The 16786-nt window shown below is 45.6% G+C and overlaps 1 protein-coding gene across 2 annotated transcripts in view; it reads left to right on the top strand.

Annotated features, from left to right (window-relative positions):
- GLI2 (GLI family zinc finger 2) overlaps positions 1–16786 on the top strand; it is a 199470-nt gene that overhangs the window by 158928 nt on the left and 23756 nt on the right. The window contains exons 1-4 of one of the 2 annotated variants that reach the window (XM_040604856.1): positions 10025–10272; positions 10350–10551; positions 12877–13090; positions 14710–14823. In XM_040604856.1, the coding sequence (XP_040460790.1) occupies positions 10448–10551; positions 12877–13090; positions 14710–14823 (432 nt within the window). In that variant the 5' untranslated portion in view covers positions 10025–10272; positions 10350–10447. Of the gene's footprint in view, positions 1–10024; positions 10273–10349; positions 10552–12876; positions 13091–14709; positions 14824–16786 lie in introns of those variants that run through there. The other variant, XM_040604855.1, reaches the window with a different exon arrangement.

Here is a 16786-nt window from a genome sequence, read left to right as displayed (position 1 = left end):
CCATATATATATGTATGAAATATATATAATTTAAAATACATGCATTGTGGCCTCTTTGGGAGGACGGCATGGCTGCTGCATGGGTAGGAGACAGGCTGGTCCAGTGGGCAGGGCTTTGCTGCCATCCCGCTGCTTTAGTCATGGATGGCCACAGTGTTCCTGGGTGCAAGCTCCATCTCTGGCTCCCCATCCCACCCCATGTTCAGCCTGGTTAGTAACTGGGGCAAAGGCTGGCCGTTTCCATGCATAGCCATGCTCGGCACGATGGACCTCTCCTCTTGGTTGGAACTTCTTAGATCCCCAAGGAGAAAAAATATGTTAACGGGGAGCCACAGTGGAGAGGATATGTTAGTACTTTGTGGGAGAAAAAAAAAATGCAGGAATGTGGTATTTATGCTAGTATCAGACATTATAAACCCAGAAAGCTCTTGCTCCTGACTAAATGAAGAAGAAATAAAATCACATTAGGCACCGCGGTGCTGAGTCACCCCTGCGGCCTGACCGCTGCCCTGGTGAGATGGGTAAAGCCTATCCGGAAGTGTTTCTGAGGTCCAAATGATTTTTAAAGCTGTTAGAAATTTCTTTCCTTTCGTTTTATGCCACATCTTGTAAGAACTGGAGTTGCACAAATATTACAAAGGGCAGTTTGGAGATTATTTCTGCTGCAAGAAAAAGAAGTCTCGGCTTGACTTTCAGATTCCGGCTTCTGTTTCCTGGGCTGCCTTCAGATTTGCCTGTGGACCATTATAAGTTTTTGGAGTGGAGATCTGCATCGTTTCATTACCGCTTCAAAGTTTCTGTTGTTGAGCTTTTAAGATGAAAGACTTTGCGGTCTTGCTGCTTCGTAAAGTGACTGGTTTGGAATGATAAAAGCTGTTCTGGCTGTTCACTGATGGGGGCTTCTAGATATTTTGAATGAAAAAACGATTTCTCTTCTGCAGCTGCTGTGGAAGTTTTACCTGAATAGTAATTTTCTGCTGCCAATTCCTAGATTAATCGGGAACCTGGATCCCAGTCTGAAAGGGAGAGCACAGCCTGCCTCTAACACCCAAAATACATTCCGGGCTTCTCTGCTGCAAAACAGCTGATCAGTAAGACTGCTCTGTCTTCCCTCCAAAGGGTTAATGTCTGTGGTTAAAGCAGATGGGTGCAAACCAACCCTGCCAAGTTCTCCTTGGACTCATGAACGAGACTCCTTCCTCCTTGCCTCCTTATTAGTCCATCTCTAACCAGCAGTGCCTCACTGATGTGCCAGATAAACAGCCAGTAAGGGAAGCAAACACAACTGCTTTCATGCTAGTGCAGGCTGACTCTCGGCACACCAGGATGTTCGTCCTCTCGTTTGCTGAAGATCAGCCTTTATCTGAAGTCCTCTGAGATACTCCCCTTGGCAGAAAACTTTCTCACTGTTTGCCTTCTCCTGAGAACAACTCTAAAGTAAATCACTTATCAAAGGTCCCAGTTTCATGCAGCCAAGCTCATAACCATCATTCACTGCAAAGCCAGGGCTCACCAAGCATTTATTTTGATCTTTCAGTAAAGCTTTATTGATGAATAACTGGAAAGCCTTTTCTGGGCCTTCACGTGCCCTGTGTGAGGTGAACACTTTCAAACGACATGAGGATGTGACATGAGACACTGGAAGCCTACTTTTTAAGAATGTGAAAAGGAGCAGCAGACCAGTGCCAGTCTCTGGTCTATGTGTTTGGGTTTTTCTGTCAGATGGAGAGAAGAAAGAATTGTGCGTTTTCAAGGTGGAGACTAACATGGATGGCTCTGAAAGACTGGCTGAGGAGCCAGAGTCTCCCTCTCTTTTTAGAAAGTTATTTCAAAAATTCAAATCGGCGGAGCCTAAGTAAATAGTTGGACGGATAATTTAACAAAGCATCCTCTTATGGTGTTTTTCTGAGACAAGAATATCAGTAGCATGCATAAAACCCCAATGAGTCACCACCTCACAGCATCTGTCATTCAGGCAGCCGCCTTCTCAGAGAGCCCCAGAACATATGAACTTTACAAGAATTAGTTTGCTGAAAATGCAGGCACCTGCAAAAGAAAAAGCAGCCAATAAGCATGTATAAAAACTGGCCTGTTCAGTGTCATGTTACCTCCAAATATCTGCAGGTCCGTGGGAGCCCTAGACCCTCGGTATGGTAGTTCTTCCACAGGCACATAGCTGGGCCCTTCTGGTTGCTGTAATTGCATTTCTTGGAGAATTTCTCAGTGCCTCCATGTTTGTCAGTGTTTTCTCATCCCATCAGGTGTCTAGGGTCAGGAAAAATAACAGGCCATAGGTGTCGGCTGGAGCTTGTTGGTACCAACCGTGTTGTCAGCTCTGCTGAGTGTTTAAATGGTGGCTGAGCTAGGGTGCCCCAGAACTGCATCTTTTTAGCAGGGTTTTCCCTGTGCAGCTAAAAGTAGTTAACCACTAAAGCAGACCAAATTGAAGTTTTATGTACCAGACTGCCGGGGTCTTCAGTCTAGCCCCAGTGAAGACTAAATTACCCTTCAGTTAGCTGTCCTGTTTCATTCTGTCATCCAAACAGGGACTCTAAATCCAAGAGTGGAGTTTGACTCCAGGCTTAAATACATTTTCTGGAAAACCTACACTTTCAAACCAGAAGTTAACCACTTTCTAATGCCACAACATTGCTGGTAGGTCACTTTTGAGACTAATTGACAGGATCTATTCACCAGATCAAAACAATCTTGCATTTCTCTTCTAGAAGTGAGCGTCACATGGTAGATTATTCCAGGTGACAGAGTGGTTGCACAAGAGCATCCCTGGGGCAGAAAAGACTGATGGAGAGCACAGTCTTTTGAAACTGGAGATGACTACAACTTTCTAAGCATGTTTAGTACATCCAACGTGGTTTTTTTTTTCCTAATCACAAGAGCTCTGGTGATTACCCTCAGCTCTTGGGAGATGCCATTTGCTCTCAAGAGGAGCATATCCAGACTGACTCGATGTTTGTACTGTTATAGCCCTGTACACCACAAGGTCTCAAAACTACTGTACTAAACAAAGCTACTTCATCACTGGAGACCCTGAAGAGAAAGGAGATCAAATGATCAGTGAGCAGAGCGGTGGCAGCTCTAGGAACAAGATCCAGATCTTTCAGAATAAGCCTCTCATGGCCAGGGTGGAAGCAGAGATCATCTTTAAATCCATCACTTCTGTTTGCACAATGTTAAAAGTGTGATTGGGTTGTCCATGCTGAGTCAGGGGATGGGGAAAACAACTTGAGTTCAACGTACATCCAAGCAGTGCTGCACAGAGGTAGTCACTCAGCTCAGGAGGGCTGCATGGGTCTCTGCAACCGTACAGTTACCGACAGCAGGGATGACCGCGCAGTGCTGTTATGGCATTTCATCCAGTTCTGGAGCTAGAGGGAGATCCCTGCTCTATTTCTTGCTGCCTGGTGCATGGCAATCACAAATGTTTTGACTCATGACCAGCAATTTAACTGGGAAAAGGCTTTGTTCGGCCCAGCATAGCCGACAAACCAGCAGCTGGCACAGTTGCCTGTGACATGGGCAAATCATCAAGCAGGACTTTATTTCCCCAAATCAAACAGTGATTCAGCTTCACTGGCCTCTTTCAGTCAGTGTTGTTGGAGCCTTTCTACTTCAAGTAAATGATTTAATAGCCATCAGGGTAAGGAGCAGGGCTGGCAGCGCAGCTCAGCGGTTACTGCAGTCAGCAGGCATGAGCCTTGAGAGGTGAGCTCGGGACTCTCCTCCAGCAGGTTTATGTGAAGCGACTGCTCCATCAGGATGGACGGACACAGCCCAGCCTCATGGCGACCTAGGAAAGAAGTGCCTCCCCTGGGATTTGAGGGACCAGCAGCTCAGGGTTTGCAGGCTGGGTATGCTGGATGGCAGATGACTTCCCAAACAAGCCAGCTGTTGGCTACTCTGGGCAGACGGCGCGCCCTGTAGTTGCTTCCTTAAAAACTCTGAAAGTTCTTTTTTTCTTTTGGTTTGTTTTCTTTGTCCCGGCACAGAATGGAAACTTGCTGAAATCTCAGAAAAGGTTCAGAGAATGGGAAATGATTTCCCACCCATTTCTAGCCAGCAATGCTGTTTTCCTCCCCAGAAAAATATGTGCAGAAGAGAGAAAAAGTCCCAGAGCATCCCATAAGCACTCTGTCTGGAATCCTGCTGCACTCTGGTTTCTAAAGAATTCAATTTACATATGCAAGTTGGGTCGTCTAAACAGTTACCTTGTGGATTGGGAGTAGAAGAATGCAGCCTTGTCTTTCAGTGAGGATTTGAGAGAAGCATTAGTATTCCTTGAACTGCAAAGCTGATCGGCCCAGGGAGGGAAGAAAGAAGGGTCCCAGGACAGCATCTGGTGCCAGAACAAATGTCCAGCATCTGCTGCAGTCTAAGTAAGAGGTGTGTTGTCGCTGGAGAAGGGGAGAGGGAAATAAAGAACTGGTTATACAAAGAGCATTTGTAGTTTATCGCTGCTGCGTATTGATTAAGGGATCATCCTGTGGTTTTATGCTGCCTGTGGATTTAATTTGGTGATGGGAGGAAGGGGATAGTTCTGTACGTTTTGGGTGAAGTTTTCTTGGTGAGTGGCCAGGAAGAGGGACCATGTTGTTAATGCTGTATTTATCCCAGGGCTTGGCCAGGGGATGCAGGGGAAGCAGTGGCTCTGGCCGTGTTTCTGTGAGGAGGGGGTGGTGGGCCATCTGCAGCCCACGTGCCTTACGGGCTCAGCTGTTCAGAAGCAATTCCCCCGATGTTCCTCTGCAGTCAAGATCACAGCAACATGCTTGTCCGTAAAGGGATGCCTGAGGTTTCCTTGCCTTGAAGGAGCCCCGAAGGAGCTCCCACTGAGTGCCTGGCATTTCCGTTCGAGAGGGCTTCGCTGCCACTATTTCTAGTGTGATACAAGGTCTGAAGTCTCCCTCCAGGAAAACTATCTCTTGTAATGTCCTTCTGATGGCCACAGCCACATCGAGTGGTCGGAGCAGGAACCTCTGCTCCCGCCTCCCACATGAGCCAGGGTCTGATCCTGCCTTTTGGCACGACAGCACTGGGAACAGCGGCGGGAGTCAGACCACAAGCTGCCACATGTGTAAAAGCTGACTATTTGGCTCATTTCTGGCCCATTGTGGATAAATTTAAATTTGGGAAGAAAATCCCAGTTTCTGAGCAACTCATGGATGTGATAATTTGCAGACACCATAGGAAACTTCCAAGGAAACTGTACCTTTTTACCAAGAAATCTGGACTTTCCTCCCAGCCGTAGGCTGGCTGAAGGACTGGGCTGGGACATTTGGCAGATGTGGCCACTGCCACTTGAAAATACAGCCTTGAATTCGCTAGTTTAGAAATGGGCTATTTAATCCCTCCCCAGGAGAGAAATGGCTTTCAGTTGTGAGCTGTGGCATTTACTTTTGCTTGGCAAAGGTAATACTGCTGTAAACCAAGGTTTTTTCTACTGAAAAGTTATTCCAGGCACTTTTAAAAGGTTTCTTAAAATATGTGGGTTATGTTTATTCTCTAGCATGTAGAGCTGAGCCTGTGACAGTCAGTGTATCTGGATCTGTGTATGAAACGGTGTGGAAAGGCCAGTGCACACCAGTTAAACTACTGTAAAATGTATCCGGAATTGACTTTTTGTAAGAAGAGGCAACAGGGGGCAAAAACCAACAGTAAAGTTCTTGTTTACTTCAGACCTTCATGAGCTGCCATCCACAACACTATCCCTAATGCCCAGAGCTTTGGGCTCAGCCTTTACTGCACCTTTCTGTTTACCAGTTCACATCTCTAGTTTAATCTCCTCCTTACTCTGAGAGGGAAGAGGACAGTCTTTTGGCTTATTATTTTTGTTTTGCTTGAAATCTGAAACAGTTTTGAACTCTAAGAAGGTATCTCTTGCTTTTGAAAAACAAAAAGAAAATCAGGTTTCTTCCATTCAGAGCTAATTTGTTTAATATACATTGAATAAATAAAAAACAAGCTGTTAGTATGTCCAAAATATGAGTGCATAAACACAGCATGTTTTCCAAGTGAGAAAGAACTAGCTTCAAAGTAAAGATGAGATATCTCAGACAGGAGTGTCTCTAGGTCAGCTTTTAAATTTGTATTTGCTCCATATTCCAAAGTCCATGGAAGTCAATAGAGAGCATCCGCTGCCTTTAAAAGGTATTCATTCAAGATGAGAGGTAGAAGTAGTAGAGCGGATTGTTACAGGAACAGTCACCACCCATCCTGGCTGTAAATGTACTCAGCTGGAAATATTATCAAACACCAGAGGAAGCAATGATAGAGTATCTCATGGGATTGTCTTGTTTCTTGTTTTGCTTTGGCCCATCACTTCTTTCTGGACCTGAGTGAGAAAGACTTTTCCCATCTCTCAGTAGTATTCAAGGGAAAGAAGCTGAAGATAAAAAAGGTCTCCATCTGAGGTAGAGAGGCATAGTGAGATTAATTTTAAAAACTGGAACACTGGTAGATGAGTGCAATTAATTTTAGAATAATTTCCTACTTTTATTTCAATGTGTGACATTTTAAAATTTGTTTTAACCTGTGATGGTTTTCGGTTTCTGAACAAAATATCTTTCAAAGCAACAATAGAAAAATAAGAGATTTTTTCTTTCAAGAGTGTTGAAGGGGGTACTCTGACAGTTTAGAAACTTCCTGCAACATATTTTCCAAACATCAAAAAAGTCTTGAAACTAACACTGTTCATTTTGATAAGTCAGCATTTTTGAAGGGGAGACAAGAGAGGGAATGCCATGATAAATCCTCCCGAGGCTCTCCATCTCTGTGTCTGAAAAATGGATCCCACCTTCATTTACTTCTCTGGGCACAGTCACTGCTGAAGAAGTTGCATGTGGCTTTTCCTTTGAAGCATCACTGGACCTCAGGCAACAGAGGATTTTGCTTACATATTCAAGTGGCTGTCAGTCAGCCCGAATCAAAGACCTTGCCTATGTGTACAGCTACACTAATACTCATCTTTGCTGCTACCTGGTATCACTTAATGTTCATGCTCAGTGTCCTCAGATCAGGAGATTAGTCTGATTTTATTAGCAATAACTATCCCAGTGTTGCTAATCTGCTTTTGAATAATAATTTTGAAAAGATTCCCTCTTCCTAAATGCACTAGTGAGCACTTCCTCGTGTGGTTAAACTCCTTTTCGTTTCCCAGACGCTGCCCTTCCTGGGCACTTTGGGCAGGCTGTCATTGAGAAGAGAGGAATTGTTCATCCATAGCACTATTTTAGGTCACAGCTTTCCCTGGAATCCTGTAAGACCTTAGAGGCTTTTGTGTACAGCACGAGCCCAACTTACTGGATCTGCTACCAAGCATTTCAGATAGCCCACGGTGCTCACAAGATCTAAATTAGAGTGGACACTAACGCAATGCATATTACTGGGTTTGGGCTGGAGAATTCCCAGGCCAGCTTGCAGATCTGACAGCTTCCAGCAGAGTTTTACGTGGGGGAAAAATGACGTACCTGTATGCAGCGGGGAGGGGTGGCTGTGTTGGTTGCACTGCTAAAACCCAGGGTTCTGTTGGACATCAGGGCTTCTTCCCTCTGCAAATTAATGGCAACCAATGGCTGAACCAGCACTGTGGATATAAATCATGGGAAGCAACGGCGAGAAATGAGTACAAGGCTTTTCTTTCTATTTAGTAATTTATCAAGGGAAGTGGCACATTAATAAACAGATCTCCCTTGAGGTGTGGGAGTAACAGAGATAAATATGACTGTCAAATCTGGCCTGCTTCCTTCTGTTAGAGAAGGAGGAGACTGTGGGAATGCAAATGCAGAAAACAATATCTGTATCTGGAAAGATGCATATTATTTGTAGGACAGAAACACTGACAACTCAGCTGAGATGGAACTCCATTGCATTTGGTGCATACATACAGAATAAACACAAATCCTGTCTAAAGGAGCTCATCTAAATAGATGACACTGGGAAACAGAGAAAGAAGCAGCAGCTTGCTTAAGGACGTAAGGCTGGGGAGGACTGAGAACAACACCCAGGTCTTTCCAGGTTGTGGCTCATGTGTTGAATCAAAGAGCTTTATGGCTGGAGGCGGGGGCGGGGAGGGGGAGGAGAAAAGGAAAAAGTTTAATTAGTTCAGATCAATTGCATTAACACATTTACGTGTTGCAGACAGAGCGCAGTTTTGACCATTATGATCTAGAGCAAAGCAAGCCTCATGTTGCTTAGTCCAGAGCTCTGGCAGGGCCCAGATTTCATGAACCAGATGTTAAATTTGGGAATGCTCCACTCCAGCCTTCAGGGAGGGCCAGCCTTTGCTGAGGGGAGTTCATTTGCTCACTTTGGTTTTGCATCCACGGTGCCTCTACAAAGCGACTGCTCCTTTTCCAGCTCCCAGGGGAAGTGCTGCTCAACATGGCACAATGGGGCTGGAGTCTGCCAGCCACAAGTGTTAGGAAAGTTTGAGCCCAGTCCCTCCAAATCACAGGACAGCTTTAACACTCAGGAGGTGATTGTTATAGACCACTGCCTGCTCTTTCTGTTTCATACCTGATCCTTGAATCATGTTTTCTAGCATCTCCCTGCTCTGTATGGTTGCAAAATGTAGTTTACAAAATACCCCAAGAAGGTGTTCAGCATATATGCAACAATCTGATTTTTAGGAGAAATTCCCAGTGTTGTCAGTATTTCAGCAAAAGCATTGCAGCTAGCAACTCTTGAAGCTTCTTAGGTGTAGGACAGAAGTCACAGGAGTGCTTGGTTCAAGTATCAACTTAGCCTTGGGCTTAGAGTGGGACCTTGGGCAAGTCATTTATCTTGTGCAACAGGGGACATCGTGGGTAAATAAGGGGAGAGTGGTACTAAACCCCATCGATTACACAGCACCCAGACATGGTAATGACAGAGCCACTTAGGTACACTGGTGAGTCATGTGGAGACTGGTAGACTGCAACCCAGCCACTGGTCTCAAGGAAATGTTGACACAAACTTCTGTGAGCCAACACAAATCAAGGAACTATTTGGTCATGCTGGCAGGATATATTTTACCTCCTTGTACATCCCATTCACCTTCTCACATACCAGCACTGTCGTCAGGACAGAAAGTTTATGCTCTTGCAAAGTGCCAGGCTTGTATTTGGTGATATACAACCTAAATCCATCCCTCCAGCCAACTAGGGGAAAATAGCTCATATTGCCTGTCTGGGCAAGTTACTGTTTTATTCACAGTGTTTAATAGGATACCCACAGGAAGCTTTCTGGGGAGACAGCCGCGGGAAAAGCCGGGTAGTAATACAGTGCTGCGCTCATCAAGGGAAGGAGCTGGAGCAGCTGAGCCTTCCTGCATCCCTGGGTGGATGGTGGGGGTTACCAGCAAGACCTTATGCCTGAGTGGCACATTTTACCCTTCAAAATCTTTTTTTTAAAAAAAAAAACAGGTGACCTAAACACTGTTCTCATTGCTTTGGAGGAATAAGCCATGCCACACAGGGCTAGGGGTTGGTCAGGCTTTGCATCTGGTACCCTGGTATTGGTGAACATTGTGATATGGCCCATCCCCAGATCCTGTCCATGCCACCCCAGCGATTTGCAGGTGGGTCAGGCCTGGGCAGAGTTTCCTCCGGATGAAGTCAGTCGTTCCAGTTAGCAGTGCTGAAACGCTGGGAGAGGCCAAATTCATACAGTAGTAACTCGCCATGTATTGCAGATCCACAAACGGGACTGGCAGCATTGGAAATGACTTCATGCCTGAATGATTGACAATTGCTAATAGGGTCCAGGCACTGGCAGGTCCCCTCGGAGGGGGAGAGCTTGAACTTTGTGCCTGAGCTGCCAAATTGGTTTTCTTAAAACTCTTAATTTACTTTTGGAGCTCCTGGAGCCTCGCCTCCTTCATTAATTGGATGGCCAGCATTGTGCTCACGCTTGTTTGGTTTCCGTTCCCTCCGCACACAAGTGCACACGCCATTTCCAAGGGTTGCCCCGGCTCTGACGTGCGGCTCTTCTGGCCCGCTGCTGCTGCTGCCACCGAGTCAAAGGGACGGCTGCGCTCATGGAAACCTTGCAGGGCCTTTTCCCTTTTAATTTTAAGTTAATTTAGTGCTGATGAAAGGGGGTGATGGACAGGCTTCTGTTTATCCCCCAAGGAGGGCGAAGCAAGCGGATGTTCACGGTGCTGCCTGACCCCTGTTGTTCAGCGCCCAGGGGAGAGGAAGCCTCACGTCGAAGTGGAGCTGGTCCCTGCGCTGCTCCTGGCTCCTGAACATCCCACAGCAGTCACAAGTGCAGCAGGTCTCAGCACCTCCTGCCACCCTGCAGGAAGGCAGCAGCCCGCTGGTTTTGTCTGACAAAGGTTCTCTTTCCTACAGTGTCCCGGTTTTCGAGCCCACGGGTGACTCCGAGATTAAGCCGAAAACGAGCCCTGTCCATCTCCCCGCTGTCCGACGCCAGCATTGATCTCCAGACAATGATCAGGACCTCCCCAAACTCTCTTGTGGCGTATATCAACAACTCCAGAAGCAGTTCAGCAGCAAGTGGCTCCTACGGCCATTTATCTGCTGGGACAATCAGGTAAAGCTCTGGGACTGGCTCTGTGCAGCTGCATAAGCATCCCTCCGAAAGGAGGGGTGATCCTTCAGCAAGGGAAACCCCCCCCTTCCTTGCAACTTCTGCTTTTGTGCACTGGGGCTGTGTAGTGTATTAAATCAAAGCCCCCACCTGGTTTTGCATGTGGAAGGGTACTTTGTGCCATATGGGGCAGGGGGGAGTTGCTGGATTGGGATTATTGGTTACCAGGTTTCCAGTAATTACACTATGATCATGCCTTCCTGCAAGCAGAAACAGGGAATAAGTTCATCTAACAAAACGTTCATTGTGAGCAGTTGGACTGGTTAAGAAACCCTCAGTTTTAGGAGATTGCCTCAAAGTATCGTCCATATTATTGGCCCACATTCTTTAAAAAAAATATATTGCCTGTGCAGATTGAAGAGTCTAATGCTAAAAACATATTTAAAACAAATCTAAGCCCTTGAGTAAAGTTTTGTTCAAATCTTAATTAAAAACCACTTACATTAGGCAGCTCACTGTTGTCAATTCCTGCCGTGATTGCTTCACCCAGGTTTCACAATGTTATTACTCCTTTTATTACTTAACTGTTAAAAATGTTAGCTCTAATTAATACTGATGTTGCAAAGCAAGCTTTTATAAAGATCATGTACTCCTAAAACTTGTAGGGGAAAACAGAGATATTGCCATTAGTAACTGTAGCATTAATTTTGTAAGTTACTTTATCCAGCACCATCCTTCAGAAATTGAATTTAAGTCAAACAGAACACTGATTTAAACAAATTGCAACTCATTTTTTGGTAATCATATTTTTCTAGTCTTTTCACCTGTTGTTGTTAAGTGGGCATACCTGTAGCATCTCTTCTTCCACTCAGATTTTAAGCTTTTCAGAGTAGCATCTGGTATTTTCAACAAACTGTAGAGTGCAGAGTCTGACCCATCGGACAGTTGTTGGACTCCAAGGGAATAATCAAGTAATAATATAGAATTTGAAACTTCTCGGTGTTCTAAAGGTGCATCTTAAAGGTCAGGAATTGTAAACTGGGTTACGTATATAACAGGATAACTGTCAGCTATTTGGGGTGAAAAGATTTTTTTGTTATTGTTTTAACAATGTCTTAGTGGCAGCAATTAAAACCTTTATAACCCACTCAGACCCAGATCCCAGTAGCAGTTCTGAAAGTCATTTTTGGACTTTGCTGTATCGTAACAAAGCTGTGCAACAGCCTGACATCACACCTCATTTGCTGCAGTGCGTATTTACCTCCCAGAGCTCTTTTACACTGTAGTGATTTTTGCCCTTTATTCTTTTGGTCAAGCTGTCATTAACTGGTTTGGAACAGAAATTCTAGCTGTATGGTCACCAGCAATAAGTATTTTCTCTAAAAGCAAAATTGGAAATGAAGCGTGCTGCTAATTATGGCCCCGTTTGCTGAGCACTCACAGCACGGGCAGTTTTAGTGATGTGATCAAAATACTGTGAGGGTAAGGGTTCAGGATGGCCGTCTCTTAAAGGTGGCAAATAATTGATTTTGGGGCTGAGAGTCTACGGTTTGTGCATCGCCCACCTAGAGTACAGGGAGCACAGCGTTTCTTGTGCGTCTCCATCTCTGCCGAGAGGACTCACCCCTGGGAGCGAACCCCTTCCTTCCTAAAGCAGAGCTTTGTATGCTGGCAACTGCTGCATCCTGGTTCAGACCCGTTGCCCCCAGTTAGCGCCCAAGCAGCCTGGAGCTGGTGGTGTGTCTGGTCACTGCTGACCCAGATTGGAGATGAACCAGTGACCTACATATGAAAGGTGACATTCTTCAGCAGTCCCCTGAGCCAGCATCCCCCTCACCCAAATGTGGAGTAAACTGCATGGTTCTGGACTGTGTTAAATGAATAGTTACTCATCCCCACTGTGACCTGGGCCAGGTGGGCCAGGTGATGCTGTTTTTTTATATCCAGGGCAGCAAAACCCCAAGGTGTGAGTCTGCAGGAAGCCTGGGAGCCTTGGGGGCTCCAAAGCCAGATGTGTCCAAGTCCCATGCTCTTGTGTACTCCCTGCCAAGGGCTTTGGCTGTTTTGAAACATAGGAAGAAAAGAAATTACAGTCAGATACATGGGTCGAAATGATTCACAAGTTCACTGAGGCACACGCGAGACAAATCCTGTCTTTGAAGTAAAGCAGGCTGTCAGGCTTTTCATGGCATTGAAGGCATCTAGCTGGGACAATGCGGGCTGTCTCCTGGAGTCTTCAGGAAGCCAAACTTGAATCAGTCACTAGCTAATGTGATAAATGCCATTTAAAATAACTCCTCATCATTTTTCCTCCTCTTGTTGCTGCAGTCCAGCGTTCAGCTTCCCCCACCCCATCAACCCTGTGACATACCAGCAGATCCTGACGCAGCAGAGAGGCCTGAGCTCAGCCTTTGGACACACTCCTCCCCTGATCCAGCCATCCCCAACCTTCCCCCCACGGCAGCACATGGCAGTCATCTCTGTCAACCCACCGCCGGCACAGATCAGCAGCAACAGCAACTGCATCTCTGACTCCAGCCAGGTAGGGGTGGCCATCCTGGCTCTCTCTGTGCATGGCACACAGGGAAATGGAGGCACGTTCTCCATGCGCTGGGAGGTGCCCTGCATGGTGCTTGTGGGAGTTTTATCTACTCTCCACTTACTCATGCTCTCCCTTTACATTGCTTTTTCTTCCTCCTGACAAAGAGTTTCTGGTCTAGTCACAGCCAAATTTTGCACCTATCTCCCTTCCTTGCACACACATACTACCCATGCAGAAGCCAAAGGCCTTGATCCATCAAAGCACTGAACATGATATGCAGGGTCATCTCAGGCAGCAAACGTCCTTGAACATGAGTCATGTGCTATTCAGGTAGAGGGAATTCAGCACATGCTGGAAAGTTTTGCCAGGTAAGTGCCTGAGCACTGTGAACCAAGCTTCATCAGTTCCTTCACCAGTCCCTCCTTCCTTTTTTCTTATTGACATGAACCATGCCAGTGGTCTTAAAACACCTTATTCCTTTTCTCTTTAACAAATAAGTGCATCCTACTGAGGACCTCTAGCCATTTTACTTATTGTTCCTTCCTTTTCAGTAGCTTCTCTCTCAGGGTATCCCTGCTGTTGATTTTTCCTGTTAAGGTCTGCAAAACTAGGGGCCAGATTTTGAAAACTAGGAATGCTATGTGTATGAAATCCCATGCCTCAAATGTGTCCTTGCAAATACCTGTGAGTTCACACAGGCACATCCATGTGTGTGCAAGCCCACCACATGCACAGGGTTAGTGAATACATCTAGCACGCTTTTAATAATTTTTCCTTCCCATTTTCATTCTTTGGAAGTTTAAATTGCAATTGCTTTTCTCCCCAGAGACTTATTTCACCTCATTTCACACCCATTTCCAATTGTTGGTTTAGTTGTATCATACTGAACTTTTCAGACTGGTTTATTGTTTTAGGACTTCTCATGGCTGCTGCACTGCAAACTCTGTTTGTTATTGAAGGTTATTTGATTGATTGGTTTTGTTTTCTTCTTACAAACTGGCTACCAGAATAATGTGGCTGGCAGGAGTTATGCCTCTGTTTAATAACTTGCAGGACCAATCTTGAGCAATTAGCAAGAGTGTATTTAAAATGTTGATGTTCCAATTTTATGCACATACAATGGGATGTTTTTTTCTCCTGAAGTTGTTCTCATTTTTTAAGAGCTTAGCAAAATATACACATAGCCTTTCATACACCCAACACACCAGAGCCCTCGCACGTAACCAGAGCCACCCACTCCCCCCAGGAATTAATTTTCTCAACAAATTGTTTCATCACATTGAGAAATAAAATTGTGGCTTGGGGGAGGGGGGTGGGGGTGGGGTGTTGCATAAGGTTTTGATGGCTGTGACAGGGACTAGATCGCTCTGAAATGGAGCACCAATGCCAAAGCCAAGCTCACTGGTGAGCCTGCAGAAGCTGATGCTGCCCTTGGCTCTTCCCTCTTGCACAAACCCACACGGGCTATCTTCCATGTGAAAACCAAACCTGGTTGTCCCTGGCCACTTCTGAAGTTCAACGCTGACTGATTTTTAAGTTAATTTTTAATGAGGAGGTGGGCTGCGGTCTGTCCCTCATCGCAAACCCTGTGCTGTCTCTTGCCTGGTTTTCTTTCCTAGAGCAAGCAGAGCAGCGAGTCGGCCGTGAGCAGCACAGTCAATCCAGTAATTAACAAGCGCAGCAAAGTCAAGACTGAAGTTGAGGGTTTGCCTCCAGCGTCCCCAACCACACAGGTAACCTTCCTGGTACGAGACGTGTTGTGGGGCCGAGGCAGCGAGCTGCTGGGTCTTGTTGTCTTTGGGAATAATACTCTTGGCACCTTTTGCTGCAGCGAGGAGCAAGGCATCAAAGTCTGCCAGGCAGGCTGGTGTCTCTTGGAGCATGAAACCCAGCAAGGTACAGGGCAGAGCTGCAGTGGCTGAGTGAGGCATTCAGTGGGTGCTTGGGACTCAGCTCGCAGTTGCTGTGCTTGGATAGAAAAAAAGGAGGGAGGGAGTATTTCAAGCATGATAATTTAAAAATTATGCCTGGTTTTCTGTGCTGCAAAGCAAGCAGCATTAGTGTCTCAGAGCAAACATAGATTATGAGGGAATCTTGCATGTAGGTAGCAAGCTTGCAAAAAACGGACGACTTCTTGATTCAACAAGGAATTGTTCCTAGAAACATCCTTTACACTGGTGACACAACATTTGACACCAGGAAGGACCCAAAGGCCTTTGCTTTCTTTCCAGAGCTCTGTGATTGCAAACTGTTTAATGGCTGACAGTATCCATCTGACCGTCCTTTATCACAACTGTAAACTATCAGGAGTGCTCTGGGCACTTCATTTTCATGAAATATTAGGCCGTGTTATTGTCAAGCGAAGGGAAGAGTTGATGACAAATTTCTCCTTCTGCCCTGGTTCAGGAGCAGGTCTCAGCATGATGCATGGGGACAGCAACGTGTGCAGTCATCAGGGGGCTGGTAAAATTGATGAAGATAGCATATCAGGGAAAGATAAACATGCTGTAGTCAGCACAATTAGGGCAAAGAGGCACCTCTCTGGAGCTTTAGGTTTAGGAGTGCATCTACATGCTGCTGCAAAAGCACATGCCCCAAAAAACCAATCTGGCCACCACCCAGGCTAATAGGGCCATGTGTTTATTTCTTGCAGCAACTGACAAAAGATTTGAAAGCCATCAAGTGCTTTCTCAAAGCATCTGTAGCAGAGGAGCTGCGGGACAGACAGCTGCTTGCTCAATGGCTGTCATCGTCCATTCTCTGCTCCAACGTGAAGAGGTGTGTGCCCAGCCACAGGGAGGGCTTGGGTAGCATCAGCCTGGCTCAGCCCTGCAGCCCTGCCCCAGAGTTTCATCCACTGGGTCTTATGTGAAATAAGCACTGAAAGAAGGGAGGGAGTAAGTTAAAGTGGTGCAAGGAGGTTTGATTAGAATAGCAAGGTGAAATTAAGAGAAGGAAAATGAATGCTGATCGTCTAATAGTTCCTAATGATGAGATCTGTGAAGTAATACCCCAAGGGAAATGTAGGCTTCACATCTTGCAACATTTCAGTATTGACTGGGAAATTACTGGAAAGTACTTTGTAAGAGGCAGCCCTTTCTTGGCTAGGAGAACAGGTTCAAAGACTGAGCATAGTGGGTGTCCCTTCTTGAGTTGGTCTAACTGACAGCAACTTGTTAAATTTGGGGATTCCTGTTCTGCAGGAGACTGTGCTGAAAAGTCGAGTTACAGTCAGTTAATTATTGACTGATACATCTTTTTGCAGAGTATGAAGTTCATCCATCAAAAAAAAAAAAAAACAAACGTGTGTGTTTTGTTTTGGAAATTCTGTACTGGAAATGCCTCATGTGAGTTGTGGTTTGGGTGTTTAAAATCCTTGGGCCAGACAGTATCTCCCATGATGGCTTGTACTATAAAAAATGCAATGCAGAGAAGATTTGTGGGACACAGAGGAGCACCAGGCACGAGGGACCTGAGTTAACTGTGCTCTTACGATTACCACAATAGCTCCAGTAAGATTCAGATTAATGTTGAACTAGCCAGAAGTAAAACAAGTCAATCTTCTTCAACAAATTACAATGGCTTCAACTCCATTTTTCCAACAGACAGCATAAAAATTTTGGCAAAGTAAGATTTTTAGTAGAAAATTCCACTTTTCCAAGACCACACTTTGCATGGAGAGAAATGTTTCAACAG

The sequence above is a fragment of the Falco naumanni genome, chromosome 8 (assembly GCF_017639655.2).
Source record: "Falco naumanni isolate bFalNau1 chromosome 8, bFalNau1.pat, whole genome shotgun sequence".
Classification (NCBI taxonomy): domain Eukaryota; kingdom Metazoa; phylum Chordata; class Aves; order Falconiformes; family Falconidae; genus Falco; species Falco naumanni.
The sequence above is the reverse complement of the archived record's forward strand: the minus strand, read 5'-3'. Positions and strand labels throughout refer to the sequence as shown.